General features: G+C 37.2%; 1 protein-coding gene across 3 annotated transcripts in view; it reads right to left on the reverse strand.

The window, feature by feature from the left end:
• LOC120860724 (CUB and sushi domain-containing protein 3) overlaps positions 1 to 21,761 on the reverse strand; it is a 1,429,922-nt gene that overhangs the window by 432,651 nt on the left and 975,510 nt on the right. For all 3 annotated transcript variants that reach the window (XM_040236474.1, XM_040236473.1, XM_040236472.1), the window contains one exon: positions 19,542 to 19,730. In XM_040236474.1, the coding sequence (XP_040092408.1) occupies positions 19,542 to 19,730 (189 nt within the window). The remainder of the gene's footprint in view (positions 1 to 19,541; positions 19,731 to 21,761) is intronic.

The following is a 21,761-nucleotide window of genomic DNA, read 5'->3' on the forward strand; positions in this document are numbered from 1 at the left end:
TGATTAAAACACGTGAAAAGAAAAATGTTACCTACATATTAAGCATACCAATAATTGAACTGGGATTCAAAAAGAGTTACAAAGAGAGTACTAAGGTACAAGGCAGAGATGTAAAAAATGGCTTGTAGCCAGAAATTTAGTTTGTGGAAGGGTCAGTAACCCTTTCCTTTAAAACACCTTCTTGAAAGGGGAATATTTAAATTTTGAAAATTACTTCCCAAAGCTCTAAATTCATTTTTCTCTTGCTTTCTCCATAATTTACTTTGACATTTCTTATGATTACCAAGGTTTATTTATATAACCATACTCTCTCATACCTGACCCTTCTTGATTTTGGTTTTAACTCATGATGCTTATTTTGTAACATTATATTATTTCTATTGCAACAACTGTCTTATTATAATAAACAAAGGAAGATTTCAGATACTTTGTTTTGCAGTGAAGGAACTGGATTTAAGATTGGTAAATTAAGAAAAAACAGTTAAAAAACAGAAATAATGATGAAAAATGTGAAAATCATTTTATTACATACCCTCTATTTGGGGCTGAATGCATTTACTAGGTAGAATAATCATGGTCCTACTGTCTTGGACTCACCCTAAACCTACCCCGATTAGTGCCACTGAACTTACAGCTGATTGGTTTCTTAGTACAATGCACAGTTACTGATAGCTCTGTTCTGTTTCAATGAACTTCTGTTTGTTTTTCAAAGCCCTAAATACATTTGAACATAGTTAAGGGCATTACCAGATGACAAACAATAAAATCGTTTATTGGGAATCAACCTCTTTACTAATGACATATGCATTTTTGCTATTATTTTAATATTATGAAGCTGAAATTTTTTAGAAAAGAAAACTATATACAGAAAACAGACACGTTAGTTTTACAAAAACAGAGAATTAGAAATAATTTTAAAATGTATTTGCCTTATGTGGTGATGACCTTTTCTCCCAGTTTCAAAGGCTTTTAGATACTGTCGATCTATTGCAACTTCATTTAAATCCTACCCTCTCTTCAGACAGGGAATCAAAATATAATTCAGTTACAAGTAACAATAACATTTAATTATCTCCTCCATTTATCTGAATTGCCAAATGATGGCATTTCCTGAAAGCCACGGATGTCACAGTAGTAAGCAAGAATCAGTTTGGGGATATGCAGAGAATATATCATCACACTGGCTTATTTAATGCTTTCATCCTTTATGGCTCATATTTACATAGAGCAAAAATTTGCACCCAATCTAATCTGCTTCAAATAAAAATTTCTAATATATTCTCCTAGGAAAAATTGCTTAACCTCCCTGTCTCTCAGTATTCTTATTCAAACCTTATAAGACCATGCCAGGCATGTAGTAAACACACAGCAAATATTAGCTTTTATAATTACCTCAGGCAAATATTTCTTATCTGGCACTAATATGTACTAGAGACCAATCACTTTCTAATGAAGTAAAGATATATTAAACTAAATACCAAATTTAGTTTGTCTAATGACAAAGCTAATGAATTTCACACTTTTCAGGTTAATATTTAGTTCAGTTCAGTCGCTCAGTCGTATCCGACTCTTGGCGACCCCATAAATTGCAGCACACCAGGCCTCCCTGTCCATCACCATCTCCTGGAGTTCACTCAGACTCACGCCATCGAGTCAGTGAGGCCATACAGCCATCTCATCTTCTGTCGTCCCCTTCTCCTCCTGCCCCCAATCTCTCCCAGCATCAGAGTCTTTACCAATGAGTCAACTCTTCGCATGAGGTGGCCAAAATACTGGAGCTTCAGCTTTAGCATCATTCCTTCCAAAGAAATCCCAGGGCTGATCTCCTTCAGAATGGACTGGTTGGATCATCTTGCAGTCCAAGGGACCCTCAAGAGTCTTCTCCAACACCACAGTTCAAAAGCATCAAGTCTTCGGCACTCAGCCTTCTTCACAGTCCAACTCTCACATCCATACATGACCACTGGAAAAACCATAGCCTTGACTAGACGGACTTTAGTCGGCAAAGTAATGTCTCTGCTTTTGAATATGCTGTCTAGGTTGGTCATAACTTTTCTTCCAAGGAGTAAGCATCTTTTAATTTCATGGTTGCAGTCACCATCTGCAGTGATTTTGGAGCCCCCAAAAATAAAGTCTGGCACTGTTTCCACTGTTTCCCCATCTATTTCCCATGAAGTGAGGGGACCGGATGCCATGATCTTCGTTTTCTGAATGTTGAGCTTGAAGCTAACTTTTTCACTCTCCTCTTCCACTTTCATCAAGAGGCTTTTGAGTTCCTCTTCACTTTCTGCCATAAGGGTGGTGTCATCTGCATATCTGAGGTTTTTGATATTTCTCCTGGCAATTTTGATTCCAGCTTGTGTTTCTTCCAGTCCAGCGTTTCTCATGATGTACTCTGCATATAAGTTAAAGAAGCAGGGTGACAATATACAGCCTTGATGTATTCCTTTTCCTTTTTGGAACCAGTCTGTTGTTCGATGTCCAGTTCTGACTGTTGCTTCCTGACCTGCATACAGGTTTCTCAAGAGACAGGTCAGGTGGTCTGGCATTCCCATCTCTCTCAGAATTTTCCACAGTTTCTTGTGATCCACACAGTCAAAGGCTTTGGCATAGTCAATAAAACAGAAATAGATGTTTTGCTGGAACTCTCTTGCTTTTTTGATGATCCAGCGGATGTTGGCAATTTGATCTCTGGTTCCTCTGTCTTTTCTAAAACCAGCTTGAACATCGGGAAGTTCACGGTTCACATATTGTTGAAGCCTGGCTTGGAGAATTTTGAGCATTACTTTACTAGCATGTGAGATGAGTGCAATTGTGCGGAAGTTTGAGCATTCTTTGGCATTGCCTTTCTTTGGGGTTGGAATGAAAACTGACCTTTTCCAGTCCTGTAGCCACTGCTGAGTTTTCCAAATTTGCTGGCCTATTGAGTGCAGCACTTTCACAGCATCATCTTTCAGGATTTGAAATAGCTCCACTGGAATTTCATCACCTCCACTAGCTTTGTTCATAGTGATGATTTCTAAGGCCCACTTGACTTCACATTCCAGGATGTCTGGCTCTAGATGAGTGATCACAGCATCGTGATATTCCAGGTCATGAAGATCATTTTGTACAGTTCTGTGTATTCTTGCCACCTCTTCTTAATATCTTCTGCTTCTGTTAGGTCCATACAATTTCTGTCCTCTATCGAGCCCATCTTTGCATGAAATGTTCCCTTGGTATCTCTAATTTTCTTGAAGAGATCTCTAGTCTTTCCCATTCTGTTCTTTTCCTCTATTTCTTTGCATTGATCGCTGAAGAAGGCTTTCTTATATCTTCTTGCTATTCTTTGGAACTCTGCATTCAGATGCTTATATCTTTCCTTTTCTCCTTTGCTTTTCGCATCTCGTCTTTTCACAGCTATTTGTAAGGCCTCCCCAGACAGCCATTTTGCTTTTTTGCATTGCTTTTCCATGGGGATGGTCTTGATTTCTGTCTCCTGTACAATGTCACGAACCTCTGTCCATAGTTCATCAGGTACTCTACCAAGTCTAGACCCTTAAATCTATTTCTCACTTCTACTGTATAATCATAAGGGATTTGATTTAGATCATACCTGCATGGTCTAGCGGTTTTTCCTACTTTCTTCAATTTAAGTCTGAATTTGGCAATAAGGAGTTCATGATCTGAGCCACAGTCAGCTCCTGGTCTTGTTTTTGCTGACAGTATAGAGCTTCTCCATCTTTGGCTGCAAAGAATATAATCAATCTGATTTTTTGTGTTGACCATCTGGTGATGTCCATGTGTAGAGTCTTCTCTTGTATTGTTGGAAGAGGGTGTTTGCTATGACCAGTGCATTTTCTGGGCAAAACTTTATTAGTCTTTGTCCTGTTTCATTCCACATTCCAAGGCCAAATTTGCCTGTTACTCCAGGTGTTTCTTGACTTCCTACTTTTGCATTCCAGTCCCCTATAATGAAAAGGACATCTTTTTTGGGTGTTAGTTCTACAAGGTCTTGTAGGTCTTCACAGAACCGTTCAACTTCAGGTTCTTCAGCATTACTGGTTGGGGCATAGACTTGGATTACAGTGATATTGAATGGTTTGCCTTGGAAATGAACAGAGGTCATTCTGTCATTTTTGAGATTGCATCCAAGTACTGCATTTTGGACTCTTCTGTTGACCATGATGGCTACTCCATTTCTTCTGAGGGATTCCTGCCCACAGTAGTAGATATAATGGTCATCTGAATTAAATTCACCCATTCCAGTCCATTTTAGTTTGCTGATTCCTAGAATGTCGACGTTCACTCTTGCCATCTCTTGTTTGACTACTTCCAATTTGCTTTGATTCATGGACCTGACATTCCAGGTTCCTATGCAATATTGCTCTTTACAGCATTGGACCTTGCTTCTATCACCAGTCACATCCACAGCTGTGTATTTTTTTTGCTTTGGCTCCATCCCTTCATTCTTTCTGGAGTTATTTCTCCGCTGATCTCCAGTAGCATATTGGGCATCTACTAACCCGTGGAGTTCCCCTTTCAGTATCCTGTCATTTTGCCTTTTCATACTGTTCATGGGGTTCTCAAGGCAAGAATACTGAAGTGGTTTGCCATTCCCTTCTCCAGTGGACCATATTCTTTCAGACCTCTCCACCATGACCCACCCATCTTGGTTTGCCCCGCGGGGCATGGCTTGGTTTCATTGAATTAGACAAGGCTGTGCTCCTAGTGTGATTAGATTGACTAGTTTTCTGTGAGTATAGTTTCAGTGTGTCTGCCCTCTGATGCTCTCTTGTAACACCTACCATCTTACTTGGGTTTCTCTTACATTGGGTGTGGGCTATCTCTTCACGGCTGCTCCAGCAGTATTACATTTATTTTTCTTTAAAACATTACTTAGGTCTAATCATGTCCCCTTTTCTCATCATGTTTTCCAGTATGTCCAGGAGGAAGATACAGAGGAAGAACAGAGGAAGACACAGAGGAATAACAAGTGTACTGTAGGTATTTCTGAACTTGGGCATATTCTCCACAATAGCATGAAGGTTGCAGAGATAGCAAGTACCTCTGGTACCTTTGTGATTCTTTCTATGTGAGACCTTTACTATTGCTTTAAGGCCAAGACTCTGAAGCACAGATTCCAGTAAATACTCTACTTTTTGCTCCTTTCTGTAAGTCAGTTCTCTCTAAAGAGTCTGTATCCTCTATGTCATCCTAGAACTAACTTTCCAATTGACAGACAGATTTTGGCTTGCAACAATATTCACAGTCATAGCATGAGGACCTATAATGGAAATGGATTGCTTCTTAGGAGTCTGCTCTTTCAGGTCCTCAAAAAAATTTTTTTTTAAATTTGTCTAAATAAATCTGAAACTCTAATAATGCAGAGGATCATTTCAATGAAAGTATCCTTATAAGTGAATCACCATTCTCTATCTACTCTAACTTTTTTCATGATAATCACATGGTGAATTAACTTTATACTGTGTCCTTTGCTCAGAATGGGCATCCATGACATGCCAGAGTATGGCAAACACATAGGAGGTAGAAAGATAACTAAGATATAGCCTTCACCTTCAAGGGCCTCCAGCCATCAGATGAAACAGCATGTATTAACTTGCAGAGTACATCATGAGAAATGCTGAGCTGGATGAAGCACAAGCTGGAATCAAGATTGCTGGGAGAAATATCAATAACCTCAGATATGCAGATGACAACACCCTTATGGCAGAAAGTGAAGAAGAACTAAAGAGCCTCTTGATGAAAGTGAAAGAGGAGAGTGAAAAAGTTGGCTTAAAGCTCAACATTCAGAATACTAAGATCACAGCATCTGGTCCCATCACTTCATGGCAAATAGATGGGGAAACAGTGGAAACAGTGATAGACTTTTTTTGGGCGGGCTCCAAAATCACTGCAGATGGTGACTGCAGCCATGAAATTAAAAGACACTTGTTCCTTGAAAGAAAAGTTATGACCAACCTAGACAGCATATTAAAAAGCTGAGACATTACTTTACCAACAAAGGTCTGTCTAGTAAGAATAGTTTTTCCAGTAGTTATGTACAGATGTGAGAATTGGACTACAAAGAAAGATGAGTGCTGAAGAATTGATGCTTTTGAACTGTGGTGTTGGAGAAGACTCTTGAGAGTCTCTTGGACTACAAAGAGACCCAACCAGTCCATTCTAAAGGAAATCAGTCCTGAATATTCACTGGAAGGACTGATGCTGAAGCTGAAACTCCAATAATCTGCCCACCTGATGTGAAGAACTGACTTCTTTGAAAAGCCCCTAATGTTGGGAAAGATAGAAGGCAGGAGGAGAAGGGGATGACAGCAGATGAGACGATTGGATGGCATCACCTACTCAATGGACATGAGTTTGAGTAAACTCTGGGAATTAGTCATGGACAAGGAGGCCTGGCATGCTACAGTCCATGTGGTCGCAAAGAATCAGACACGACTCAGTGACTGACTGAACTGAACTGATTCACTTGCCAACTAAAATATAAGAAAATAAATTCAGGAGATTACTAAGATTATATTACTTACTTAGATTATAAAAGGTTCCTTATAAATCCACTTGTTTATAAGTTCTAAAAGAATGAGAAGAATTTCATCTTACAGTGCTCAATGCAGTTACATTAAATAGGAAATGTACATTGTTTCTTTACCATTTACACTGGCTTATTTAATGCTTCCATTCTTTATGGCTCATATTTCCATATGGCAAAATTTGTTCCTAATCTAATCCTGCTTCAAATAAAAATATTGTCAATATATTTATCTAATGAAAATTGTGGAGAATGTTTTTATCAGTTTCCTTTTCATTCCACTAGAGGGAAAATGTCAGCCAGTCTCCTTGTTGAGCTCTCACTTTCACTACATATTGGGGAAAGATTTATTCCATACACAGATATGAGATTCAGTATTTTCTCACCATGTTCAATTTTTACAAATTAATCTTTTTGGTTCCTATTATAGACTTTATGTTAGTAGTCTTTACAGGCACTTTCATTGTTTATTGTTTGGTTGACTTATTAGACTTGAGGGGTTGTGTGTTAATATCCACATAGCAAATGCATTATAGATACTAGAGTGATGGTCCAGGCTGAAAAGGCAATTACATTCCTTTATTGGTGTTAGGCTGAATAGAGTACCTCTGAAGTACAGCTTTGTTCATATATGTTAAAAGTTAGCAAATTGAAAATGCAAAAATAAAGGAGCTTTGCCCCTATTATATATTCATTCTTTATCAACTCAACAAATTTACTGAAAGCTTTGTATATGCTAAACACTGATGTAGATAAAAAGGCAATTCAATACAGCATTATGAATCCTAGAAAGAGTAAATACAGAAAAGCACATGCAGCCTGTAGGAAGGACAGCCAAAACACTTTTTGAAGGTCAAGAAAGGCTTCATATCAGGGTAGGTGAATAAGGTGAATCTGAAGAATAAATTAGTTAGATGAACTTATGAGGTGAGGATAGGAGTAAGAAGGTAACATTCAGAATTTATTTTTAGAGCAATGGAGAACAATGGAAGAATTTAAAGCAGGAGAGTGACTCATCAAATTTGTATCATAAGAAATTCAATCTGACTCTACTATTTACTTTGGGGAAAATGGACAAGACTAGAGTCTGTTTGGGCTGTCACAATAATAAAGTAGATAATGAGAGATAATAGTGGCTTTATCCATGGTATGGTGGTAGAAATGAAAGCTCAACTGATTAAAATGCAAAGTGTCTTCCAGTCATTAACAATGCTTTCAGGGCTTTCTCTCACTCTAACTTCACAGGTACCTTCTTAGAGCTAAAGATATTATTTGTTTGCTTTTGTCAGTACAAGTGAGAGTTTGATCATTTGCATATAGAGTAGACCTTAACACATCCTGTGCATCTTAAAAAGCAGAACATGTTTGGTGTGTTTGGGAATGACATGTAGCATCTTGTGAATACAATCTAGGACGCATAAAAGGAAATGACTGTAGAAAGGGCAGTAAGGCCAACCTAAGAAAAGACTTCTGGAATTTCAGCCAAATCTAATAGGTATAGATCTAATAATCTAATAGGCATTTCATTCTTGATGAAAGTGAAAGAGGACAGTGAAAAAGTTGGCTTAAAATTCAACATTCAGAAAACTAAGATCATGGCATCTGGTCCTATCACTTCATGGCAAATAGATGGGAAACAGTGGAAACTGAAGATTTTATTTTGGAGGGCTCCAAATCACTGCAGATGGTGACTGCTGCCATGAAATTAAAAGACACTTGTTTCTTGGAAGAAAAGCTATGACCAGCCTAGGTAGCATATTAAAAAGCAGAGACATTACTTTGCCAACAAAGGTCTATCTAGTCAAAGATACGGTTTTTCCAGTAGTCATATATGGATGTGAGAGTTGGACCATAAAGAAAGCTGAGTGCTGAAAAATTGATGCCTTTGAACTGTGGTATTGGAGTAGACTCTTGAGAATCCCTTGGACTGCAAGGAGATCAAACCAGTCAATCATAAAGGAAATTAGTTCTGAATATTCATTAGAAAGACTGATGCTGAAGTTGAAACTCCAATACTTTGTCCACCTGATGCTAAGATCTGACTTATTGGAAAAGATCCTGATACTGGGAAAGATTGAAGGCAGGAGGAGAAGGGGATGACAGAGGATGAGAAGGCTGGATGACATCACCGACTCAATGGAGATGAGTTTTAGCAAGCTCTGGGAGTTGGTGATGGACAGGGAGGCCTGGTGTGCTGCAGTCCATGGGGTCGCCAAGAATCGGACACGACTGAGTGACTGAACTGAATAGGTATGGGAAAGCACCTAGTGATTTATGCAGGGGATAAAGATGATCTGATCTTTCTAAGGTTTCCTGGTGTAAACTTTAAGGTGGACCTCACATTATATCCACCTTATGGCATTCATGCTTTAATAAAGCCCTCACCCATTGAGTTAAGTGGGACCTATGATTTGTTTTTCATTACTCCTATGATTTTATAACATTCAGAACTGAATCTTCCAGTGACACTGAGCTTACCAGGTGGCTAAGTGGTAAAGGATCCACCTGCAGTGCAGAAGACACAGGTTCAACCCCTGGGTCAGTCAGAGCCCCCAGAGGAGGAAATGGCTACCCAGTACAGTGTTTTTGCCTGGAAAATCCGATGGACAGAGTAGCCTGGTGGACTACATTTCATAGGGCCACAAGAGTCAGACATGACTGAACACAGATGCAGCACACAGCAGTGATTTACTAGATAGACTTGCTGTTTTGATGGAGGAAGCATCCAAGCTTGGGAAGTTCATAGGGCAAGGAACTGTGGTTGGTCCCTAGGAAGAGAGCAAAGGACTGAAGCTCTAAGTCCTACAACAAGAAGGAAGTGACAACATCCATTAATGATGTGAATTTGAAAGGGGATACTGAACCTCAGTTAAGAATTCTGACCTGGTCCTTGAGACTCTAAGAGAGGATTCAGTTAAACCATGTCCATACTCCCTACCTATAGAAACCAAGAGAAAGTAATATGCTGTTTTAAACTGCAAAATTAATGGTAACGTTTTACTTATCAATAAAAGAGAATATCACTAGTAATGCAATTGAAGATAAATTAGATGAGGGAAATTTGAAAACAGGAAGTCCAGCTAGAAAAGAAGAAATATTATAGTAGGATTATACATGCAATTGCTAAAACATAAGCTGTAATCAGGAGTTGATTTCAAGCTTTTTACCAAGTTAAGTAATTAATCTGGCTAGCTTTTAAAACGGGATAATAATACTCTTTCACATTGGGTAGTTAGAATAGGAAAAAGGAGTCCAAAATGGTGGTGGCTAAAAGACAAAGGGAAAAATCCCATGAAAATGGAACAAAAGAAATCTGCAGACCGGGAGTGAGAACCTCAAGTGAAACAAACACACCTTCTTCTTGGTTAGCCCTGATTTGCATAGAACAGGTGAAGGGGGAGGAGACAAAATGTATAAAAACAGGGAGCCGAGATGGGTTGAAGCGTCTCCTTTGGGATCCATCTGCCCTCATGCCTCAAAGTGTACTATCCTTTGTCTGCCAAATAAAACTCTGAGCTGTAACCGAGTTCTAACACTGGTCCGCCATTTCAAATCTTTGTTGCGGCAAGACAGAACTGATCAAAGTACACACTCTCCTGACTATATATATATATATATATATATAATGTTTAACACAGTGCCTACCACACATTATTATTATAGTGTTATTATGTTCATTTTTATGAGAGTTAATGAGAGCTAGATGAAAATAAGGGTAATGAGAATGGAAATGGTGGTAAATTTGAACAATAGCTTTTGGTAGTAAGTCTCAATGACTTCTAGTATGGGTAGAAAGAGAGAGGAAAAAGTAAAATATAACACAATTTCTAGCTTGAATGGTTGAATGAGAATGATACCATATCTGAACTAAGGAGTGCAGAAGGGAGAGCTGATTTGGTTGAGGAGATAATGAGTTGTTTTGGAATGTGAAGCAGTGTTTCTGTGGGAGGCCATCCATGTGGACCAGCCCAATGTGCCACTGGGAATACAGACTTGGTACTCAGAAGAGATTTGGGTATATGAAAGGATCTGGAGATGGTTATGAATTAAATTACCCATAAATTGCATCAGTGTTCATACACACTGATGCTACCCACTCCAGTATTCTTGGGTTTCCCTTGTGGCTCAGCTGGTAAAGAATCTGCCTGCAATACAGGAGACCTGTGTTCAAGTCTCGGGTTGGGAAGATCCCCTGGAGAAGGGAAAGGCTACCCACTCCAGTATTCTGGCCTGGAGAATTCCATGGACTGTATAGTCCATGAGGTTGCAAAGAGTCAGACTCAACTAAGTGACTTTCATGTTCATACACAAATACACACAAACATATAAAATCCTAATACTCTTTCTGTAAAAACAAGAGAAATCTCCTAGAATTAAGTAAATGATATGCTACTTTAATAAACAGAACCTGTGATGAAAAAAATAGAGAATGAGAAAATGATCTTTCCTTCTTCCCTTAGGGATGAATGACTAGCAACTTTAAACTTGGTAAATCTGCTGCAAAATCACAAGCTATGACCTGAGGGCATTATCCAGTCTGTTATCTTTGTAGACAAAGGTTTATAGGAATACAAACACATTTATTCATTTATCTATTATTTATCATTTCTTTCACAATACAATGTCAGAATTAAATAGCTATGATTGAAACTGTGTGGGCCACAAAGACTGAAACATCTACTATCTGGCACTTCATAGAAAAAAAAGTTTACTCACCGATGGTCTATTCCATTAAGGGAAAAAAATGGTAGTCTTTCAAAATAGTGCATAAATAAATAAGGTAATATTCTAATAAGCAGGCATGTTGAAAAGTAACTGGACTATATGATGATCTTTTACTTTTATCTAGTCTGTTTCATTTTTTATATTTCATATTCAGTGCTACCATTTCATTTAATTTATGTTTTCCAATTACTCCACCTCTTTTTTTTTTTTTTTTGATGTTCTTTCTCAAGCCTTTATCAAGCATAGTAGAAAAGCTTTTGTATACATATATATAATAAGTAAGGTAATAAAGAAATGCCACCTGGAACACCACGAATGGGAGAGAATAGGATAGTTACAATAGAAGTCCCAATAGGGGACTACAGATAAAGAAGGAAACCTAAGAAACTTTGGGAGGCCTTTGTAAGTCAATGATGGCTCAAGAAAGCTACTGTAACATTATTCAATGAAGCAGGCTTGCTTAATTATAAGTGAAATGAAGTTGCTCAGTTGTGTCTGATTCTTTGCGACCCCGTGGACTATAGCCCACCAGGCTCCTCTGTCCATGGGATTCTCCAGGCAAGAATATTGGAGTGGGTTGCCATTTCCTTCTCCAGGGGATCTTCCCAACCCAGGGATCGAACCCGGGTCTCCCGTATTGTGGGTGGACGCTTTACTATCTGAGCCACCAGAGAAGCCCCTTAATTATAAAACCATAAACAAAACCACAAGATATGCCTCAGGTTACTAGATGGAAGGCCCACCTTTTACAAATATGATAATCCTAGTTTGACCTCATAGGGTCAGACACTTTCCTGGCTAGTATCAAGGAGGAGCTAGTGGAGGAGGAGCTATGATGCATGCCTCACTTCTGCATCTCTATCTACCTGAAGAAGGCAGTCTTTTCCCCTTCCTTTCCTTCCCTTATAAATTGTAGCCCACTAAGTCTTCAGGGCAGAGCTCCCTGCATCTCTTACAAGCATCCTGTATTAATAAATCTACTTCCTGTTTATCAGTTTGAATTCCTTCTGTGCTGAGATCAAAGAACCTGAGTCTCAGTAAGTCCAGACATCGGATGGTTAAAGATTGTGGTTCAACTCACAAACTGGGTTTTGGCCGAGTTTGAGTCCTGGCCGTGTGGGTTACAGTCCCAAATTGGGCTTTGGCAGGGTTCCAGTACCCACAGTGTGGGTTCAATCCCAGGCAGGGTTTTGGCAAAGTTCAAGTCACAGCAAGGTTTTGGCAGGGTTTGAGTCCCTGCACATGGATTCAAGTCCCAATCTTAGATAAATGGTTTCAACCACAACACTGATCTAAAAAGTTTGAGACTTGGTTTCTGAGTTTCTGGTATAACCTTTCACTCATTACTTATAATGTTTCTGTAACAACATTTTCTCAGCTGTCAAGTGGAAATATCTCCTCTGCTTACTTCACAAGGTTGCAAGCAAGAAAATCTTTTAAAAAATATAAAGCACCAAACTATAAGCTAATAATATAGATGTTTTTTATACTGCCAAATCAAGAAAATGCACCTAAATCATAATTATATAAGAAAAATATATACATTTACATACATAATTTATCAAATTATTTTTGTTCTCTTTATAAGAGATGTTTGGGTTGAGTAGAACTCATATTGGCATTATCTTTTCCAGAAAAGAGAAGCACAGAAAATTAAGATATTTGCTTAAAATCATCCAGCTAATTAATGGCAGTGTCTGAGAGCTGGTGAAGTATCTTAATGTTAGTTTGCTTTATAAAACACTATATCTCTACAATCCCAGCTAACAATAGATCAGTCATATCTGACATAGCAAGTGTGTATCTGAGATACAAGAGAGTTCAGAAGTTGAGGTGAAATAAAAATAATTTGTTTAAAAATGAACTGTCTTTTCAAGTGCAATTGATCATTTCTTGTTCTGAATTTTTAATAAAATTTTCATTTTAGAATTATTTTAGATTTAAAAGAAGTTATAATGATAGTACAGAGAATCCCCACATATGCTTCACATTGTTTCCCATATTTTTAAAATTCATTCATTTCAAAACTAAATAAAAAGTAACCATCAGTATATATATCATCTAAAATATCATCTAAAAGTTCAAAAAAGTGAGAAACTTATGTAGATGTCTAATGTGGTGTTATCATTTTTCTCATTTCACTCATGATCTAGGCAACATGCTACTTTTCTAAGGTCAGATAAAAAACTGATGATTCATAAAATTAGAAATAGAAGTTGATGTGTTAAATAAACTATAAGGATGAATGAATTAATGTCTTTAAAGTGACTTTCAAATTTATGGACTTCTTAAAATATGTGGATTCTTGCCTAAAGAAACATTATTAATATTTAACTTGCTAATTTACTTTCCAAAACAAAACACTTCCATTAGGTCCTTGTTTATTTGCAACATGACCTGGCATGGTTCCTGGTAGGTTTGGAAGCTAAATGAATACATGTAAGTTTTTTTGTTTTGTTTTTTAATCTAGAAAGATGACAAGGGAACTACCAGGTTTTTTGTTTGTTTGATTTTGCTTTTTTGGTAATGTGTATTTTAGAAAGGGAAATCAAATATTTTTTGACCAAAAACAAGTCAATGTTTCTTATTTTCAAAGTAATCACATTTGTTTACACTTTTGTTTCTTTCTTTCTTTTTTTGCTTTTAGATATTTGGTTAAAATATATGACCATTTTCACAGAAATGTGGAGCACCAGGATAATCGCTTAAGCATAAAATATATCAATTGAAATATCATTTTACATGTTAATTATTTTTATTTTTTTCAAAATGGAAAACATAAGTATAGATATGTATTTCTTTAAAATTTAAAATTGATCTTGATCACTAAGTAGTAAATAGGATCCTCTTGATCACTAAGTAGTAAATAGGATTATGTGTGTGAAGTACTCAGCTGATCATAGCATCAATTCAGTTCAGTTCAGTCGCTCGGTCGTGTCTGACTCTTTGCGACTCCATGAATCGAAGCACACCAGGCCTCCCTGTCCATCACCAACACCCGGAGTTCACTCAGACTCATGTCCATCGAGTCAGTGATGCCATCCAGCCATCTCATCCTCTGTCGTCCCCTTCTCCTCCTGCCCCCAATCCCTCCCAGCATCAAAGTCTTTTCCAATGAGTCAACTCTTTACATGAGGTGGCCAAAGTGCTGGAGTTTCAGCTTTAGCATCATTTCTTCCAAAGAACACCCAGGACTGATCTCCTTCAGAATGGACTGGTTGGACATCCTTGCAGTCCAAGGGACTCTCAAGAGTCGTCTCCAACACCACAGTCCAAAAGCATCAATTCTTTGGCACTCAGCCTTCTTCACAGTCCAACTCTCACGTCCATACATGACTACTGGAAAAACCATAGCCTTAACTAGACAGATCTTTGTTGGCAAAGTAATGTCTCTGTTTTTTAATATGCTATCTAGGCTGGTCATAACTGTCCTTCCAAAGAGCAAGCATCTTTTAATTTCATGGCTGCAGTCACCATCTGCAGTGATTTTGGAGCACCAAAAAATAAAGTCTGACACTGTTTCCACTGTTTCCCCATCTATTTCCCATGAAGTGATGGGACCAGATGCCATGATCTTTGTTTTCTGAATGTTGAACTTTAAGCCAACTTTTTCACTCTCCACTTTCACTTTCATCAAGATGGTCTTTAGTTCCTCTTCACTTTCTGCCATAAGGGTGGTGTCATCTGCATATCTGAGGTTATTGATATTTCTCCTGGCAATCTTGATTCCAGCTTGTGTTTCTTCCAGCCCAGTGTTTCTCATGATGTACTCTGCATATAAGTTAAATAAGCAGGGTGACAATGTACAGGCTTGACGTACTTCGTTTCCTATTTGGAACCAGTCTGTTGTTCCATGTCCAGTTCTAACTGTTGTGTTCTGACCGACATATAGGTTTCTTAAGAGATCATAGCATAGTAAAACTTTTTCATCTCCTCCTTTCCTTCTCTTTCCTCTCCTGCTTGTTGGTGAAAATTACTCTTCACTGCTGTCAGTTATCATGGCCCTTAGGAGAACTGACTATTAGGCAATGGAGATAGTTGTAGGCACAAGGAAAAAGGACTGAGGTTAGTTGAGCAAGTGTCACTTGTTGAGTGGTACATTAGGTGATTTACATGTCTTTTATTTCTTAGAGCTATAAACTATCTTGCAGCATGGATGTAATTATCATATTTTGGAAAACATCATATTTGAGAAAACTTGGCAGGAAAGAGATCTGAACACCTTTTCAAAGATCACATAACTTAGGAAAGAATGAAATGTAAATATAAACTATGTTCCTGCAACAGACACCACTCTTTAGGGAGAAGAAGCCCTGTATCACCCATTCGATGGTGAGTGTTATGATCTCAAGTGCCATCATGATTCTTTTCCTGCCTCTACAAGTCTCCCTGCGCTTGGGATAGTATGGATATTAAGGTAAGTGAAACAAGTCAAGAGAGAAAAGGCTGTATGATGTCCCTTATATGTGGAATCTAAAAAACAAAACAAACAAATTGAAACAGAAACAGACTCATACATACAAAGAACAAATTGGTGGCTGCCAGAGGTGAGGGAGTAGGGGTTCAACAAGATAAGTGAAAGGGTTTAAGAGGTACAAACTTTCCATTATAAAATAAATAAGTCACAGGGAAGTAGTGTACAGCATAAGGAATACTGCTGTAATTCTGTATGGTGGCAGATGGTTACTAGACTTATCGTGGTAATCAATCCATAATGTATGTAAATGTTGAATCACTACGTTGTACACCTCAGACAAACATAAGATCGTACCAGGCTTCAGCAATACATGAACTGTGAACATCTAGAAAGATGTTCAAGCTGGTTTTAGAAAAGGCAGAGGAACCAGAGATCAAATTGCCAACATCTACTGGATCATCAAAAAAGCAAGAGTTCCAGAAAAACATCTATTTCTACTTTATTGACTATGCCAAAGCCTTTGACTGTGTGGATCACAATAAACTGTGGAAAATTCTGAAAGAGATGGGAATACCAGACCACCTGACCTGTCTCTTGAGAAACCTATAGGCAGGTCAGGAGGTAACAGAACTGGAGGTGGAACAACAGACTGGTTCCAAATAAGAAAAGGAGTATGCCAAGGCTGTATATTGTCATCTTGCTTATTTAACAACTTATATGCAGAGTGCATCATGAGAAACGCTGGGCAGAAGAAGAAGCACAAGCTGGAATTAAGATTGCCGGGAGAAATATCAATAACTTCAGATATGCAGATGACACCACCCTTATGGCAGAAAGTGAAGAGGAACTCAAAAGCCTCTTGATGAAAGTGAAAGAGGAGAGTGAAAGAGTTGGCTTAAAGCTCAACATTCAGAAAACGAAGATCATGGCATCTGGTCCCATCACTTCATGGGAAATAGATGGGGAAACAGTGGAAACAGTGTCAGACTTTATTTTTTGGTGCTCCAAAATCACTGCAGATGGTGACTGCAGCCATGAAATTAAAAGACACTTACTCCTTGGAAGGAAAGTTATGACCAACCTAGACAGCATGTTAAAAAACAGAGATATTACTTTGCCAACAAAGGTCCATCTAGTCAAGGCTATGGTTTTTCCAGTAGTCATGTATGGATGTGAGAGTTGGACTGTGAAGAAAGCTGAGCACCGAAGAATTGATGCTTTTGAACTGTGGTGTTGGAGAAGACTCTTGCAAGTCCCTTGGACTGCAAGGAGGTCCAACCAATACATCTTAAAGGAGACCAGTCCTGGGTGTTCATTGGAAGGACTGATGCTGTGGCTGAAATTCCAGTACTTTGGCCACCTCATACGAAGAGTTGACTCATTGGAAAAGACTCTGATGCTGGGAGGGATTGGGGGCAGGAGGAGAAGGGGACGACAGAGGATGAGATGGCTGGATGGCATCACTGACTCGATGGATATGAGTTTGGGTGTACTCCGGAAGTTGGTGATGGACAGGGAGACCTGGTGTGCTGCAATTACCTGGGTTGCAAAGAGTCAGACACGACTGAGAGACTGAACTGAACTGAACTCAAAGATACTTTCAAGGCAGAGGTTTGTTTTTGGAATGGGACACTATATGATATAATGCTTTACAGACTGTAAAGACAATATTATGGTGTTGTTATGTTTTGTTATTTTTAAAAATATTACCTTGAAACATAAATGAAGAGGTTATTCTGTAAATTCCTTAAATGAAAATACTATTTATTATTCATCTAACATCTAGAATTAAGATACCTTTCATCAAATTCTACCCACAGAAACAGAAAGACGCTAACAAATTTATAGCGTAAATATAGAATCAAAATTAAAGTAAAACATAAATGAAAAGCAAGTTTCCAAAAACTGCTTTATCAGTTGCCTTACTGTTCAGAATCAGGCGCAGTCTTATGTAACCTAGGTACACATGTTTTTTTAGTAAATGTTAGTATTAGTTTTACACTTGCTACAAAATTTGAAATCATATCCTGTGTCAAGGAAAAACTACCTAGATTCCAAATAACCAAAGTAGAAGCAAATTTTTGGAATATAACTTACTCATAACTAGGCTACTGTCTATAACATAAGCTTTCTATGAGGCTGGCAATACTGCAGACTAAGTGATGTTTTTAAGCAAGTATGCGCCAGAGAAGGGCTTCCCTGGTGGCTTGTTGACTTTAGTGATATATCACATGAAAACTACAAAGAATCTAAGAAGAAATAAAATTTGTCCAAATAAACTAACATTGCAGATTATTCTCAATATAATGAGAGTTATAACAACATCTAAACTCTGAACTCCTCCAATATTCCAGTAGTTGTATTGGGTGTCTATTAGCATGGCTGATCTTTTTTAACCCTCATAACTAACATTAACATAATGTTGCAATCATTTTGCTGATGAGAAAAATAAAGTTTAGAAAAGTGAATTAACCTAGTATCAAATGACCAGAATATAAAGCCAAACACCCTATTCCCAAGGTTTTCATTAATTGACCTTTGAAAATATTCACACCAAATGAAAATGGAAACAGGGACAATTCAGATACAAGGAGAATTCCAAATCTGGCAATAGTAAAACAAACAAAACCAGCAACAATGACAAAAAAACCCAAACATAGAAACAAAACCAGAAAGGCTACACTCTATATATTTCCCTGGAAAAGATGTTTTGGGAGTAAAGAAATTTCATCTGTTAAATATCAGCTTCTTTGTTATATAACACTTAGGGGCTGTGAAAACCATCTCATCACTATAAAAATCTTCAGACTCATATTAACCTGAAATATCAATTTTGTTTTACTAGATTTAAGGATTCATAGGATTCCCACACCATTCCATACAGTGAGCAATGTATGGAGTAAGTCACAGAAGGAATCCTCTTCTTCATTAATGTTTTAATCTAGAGGGAATTTGCCTCCATTAAAATAAGTGAAAAAAGGATAAAGTCTTAAACCACAGATCAAAGCTCTACAAATCTACCTGATTTTGTAGTATATTATAACTTACAAACATCTGTGACCACAAATTTATAATTAAATTCAAGTTAAATATATTTGAGAGTTTTAAGAGCTTTTTGAAATAGCAAAATCACTTGTATCTTGTTCTATTACAAAAATGAGTACTGATAACCACTGAATGGGTGATCATCTAAAGGAATTCTTGTTCATTTCCTGTATAAATAGAAAATGATTTTAAGTCCTAGTGCAAAGTCCTTCATTTCTCTACAGATATTTATTTTTCATCAGTCAAAATATTCATTTCCAAAGGTTGAGATGGTGCTCCAAATTTTCAATACTTTAATTATTGCTATTCTTTATCTCACAACATGAATTCCCATCAGAATTCATCTATCATAATAGATTATTCTGTAGATTGCATATATTGAGGCAATACTTGCCTTGATAACTCAAATTCTCTATTTTCCCTTGTAATCATCTATCATAGGTATTAATTTTAAGTTATAAAATATTGTCAAAACTTGTCAGAAATCATGAAAACCATCTATTAATAGAATATAGAAATGCAATATCTATAAGCTTTCAAAATATGATTCTATCATCTACCTATTATCTTCTCTCTAACCATCTCTTCATTCCTTATTCCCATCATCCGAAGACAAATTTAGAAGCATGGTAGGCTGAATGGAGCAGTTGAGAAGATAATTGTGTTATACCAGATTGCCAAGTCAAAAAAAATTGAAATAATTAATATGAAATAAATGAAGAAATTCAACAGATTACATATTTTTGAAAAAGGGTGTATAATCATGCAACTCCATGGACAGTGACTACACATACAAGCAAATGAAAGCAGCTGACCACGTACCCACACACCTTGGCAGAGGTGCACTCCACACTCGTCGGCCACCACCAAGACAGATGATCTCTGAGGTCCCTTCCAGACGATAACCTGATGAGCAGGAGAAGGTCAGAGTGTCACCAACCCCAAAGGTGAACCCAATTCGGTTACCATATTGAGGAATTCCAGGATCTTCACAAGGTTCCAGATTATACTCTGTAATTGGATGAAGAGGAAAACAAACAAACAAAAAAAACAGTAGTAGTAACTTTTAAGGGTATACTTCTATGTTTTGTAAACTGGTTGCTTTCAGGGCTAGCCATATATTTTAAAAGTGCCTATAACTGTGGGCTTCCCCCCATGGCTCAGGGGTGAAGAATCCTCCTGTGATGCAGGATACACAGGGAAGTGGGTTATATCTCTGGGTGGGGAAGATCCCCTGGAGGAGGACATGGAAACTCACTCCAGTATGCTTGCTTGGGAAAGCCCATGGACTGAGGAGCCTGGTGGGCTATAGTCCATACGGTCCCAAAAAGTCAGAGAAGACTGAGGCGACTGAACACACATAGATATAATTATGGCTATATTCTATGGCACACATAATTTTCTTCTTTTGTTAAAGACCTGCAAGGAGATCAAACCAGTCAATCCTAAAGGAAACCAGTCCTGATATTCATTGGAAAAACTGAAGCTGAAGCTGAAGCTGAAACTCCAATACTTTGGTCACCTGATAAGAAGAACAGACTCACTGGAAAAGACCCTGATGCTAAGAAAGGTGGAAGGAGGATTGAAAAGAAAGATTGAAGTAGAAGGAGAAGGGGATGACAGAGAATGAGATGGTTGGATGGCATCACTGGCTCGATGGACATGAGTTTGAGCAAGCTCCGGGAGCTGGTGATGGACAGGGAAGCCTGGTGTGCTGCAGTCTATGGGGTCGCAAAGAGTCAGACATGACTGAGTGACTGAACTGAACTGAACTGAACTGTGAAAGACCTAATAATATAATAAATATTCTTATGTGTGAAATTAAATAAAGATGAGAAAGTGTCACCTTGTGAATGATACATTGGGAATGTAGATATTTATCTTGTATTTTTTATTCTGTATTAGAAATGTTTTGTTTCTTAGATTTTTGACTTAAAATAATGACATGATAGAGTCATATTTTCAAATCAAAAATAGCATTTGGAATGAAATCATTTACGTTTTGAAATGACATTTACTTAATGGTTTTAGTCTAAATGACAAAGGTTCTTGTGCCTGTAGTATATGAGGAATTCTATTAATCCATATTCTGAAAAATATGTGACTTCAGAAGCAAGAGTTTATGTAAGACTGACTGCCCACAAACTGAAAATTATATATTATAGATTTATACAAGAAAATTTCCTCAAGCAATGAATGAACATCATGAAAATAAACCTTTAAACACTCTTCAGGGTATGACCAACTAAATTTAATTAACCATAATATTATAATTTATATACAGTCTTAAGAAGAAGTAGCTTATCTAAAAACATTCCCAGAACACACACTTAGTACCTAACCGCAGTGGAGAACAAAGTGATTGTTTCATGTTGATGAGCTACTATTTTATTAACATTCTATGTTAAAACTGATTATGCTCATTTGTTCTTCTCTGTGAAATAGCTTGTTTTAGTAGACAAATATCTCTATGCAAATACTGGAATAACAATTGAAGAACAAAGTCAGTATTTATTATTTTATTTAGATATTTGTAATATATATTATTAATATAATTATGTATAATTGTAAATTTAATATTAGCAAGTTGGCATAAGATTTATTGTTTCTGTATTCTCTTTCACTATTCCATTTAGCTAAAAAGTAGAACTAACAAGAATATTTCTTTGTTCAGTTTGTCTTATAATATTTTTCCCTTATAATCCAAGTTATAATATTGCCTATAGAGGTTATTCTAGAATAAAAAAAATAATTGAATTAACTTGCTTTTAGATCATCTAGTTCCAAATGAATATTCATCTTGGCCTGCAAACAATGACTTTTCCCAGAAACACAAAACTAGAATATCACTGGTTTAATTCACATTTCATTAATGGACTAAGTAAACCTTTACATATATGTATGGGCTTCCATTTTAGGTTCATTTGACATTTTAGCAAGTTTTCCTCTCAGAATTCTACAGGAATATACATTAAAGAAATGTATTTATTGTATTTCTAGTAAATTTTTGTGAATTAATTTCTTTTTTGCTACTATTTTAAG

The sequence above is a fragment of the Oryx dammah genome, unplaced genomic scaffold (assembly GCF_014754425.2).
Source record: "Oryx dammah isolate SB20612 unplaced genomic scaffold, SCBI_Odam_1.1 HiC_scaffold_11164, whole genome shotgun sequence".
NCBI lineage: Eukaryota > Metazoa > Chordata > Mammalia > Artiodactyla > Bovidae > Oryx > Oryx dammah.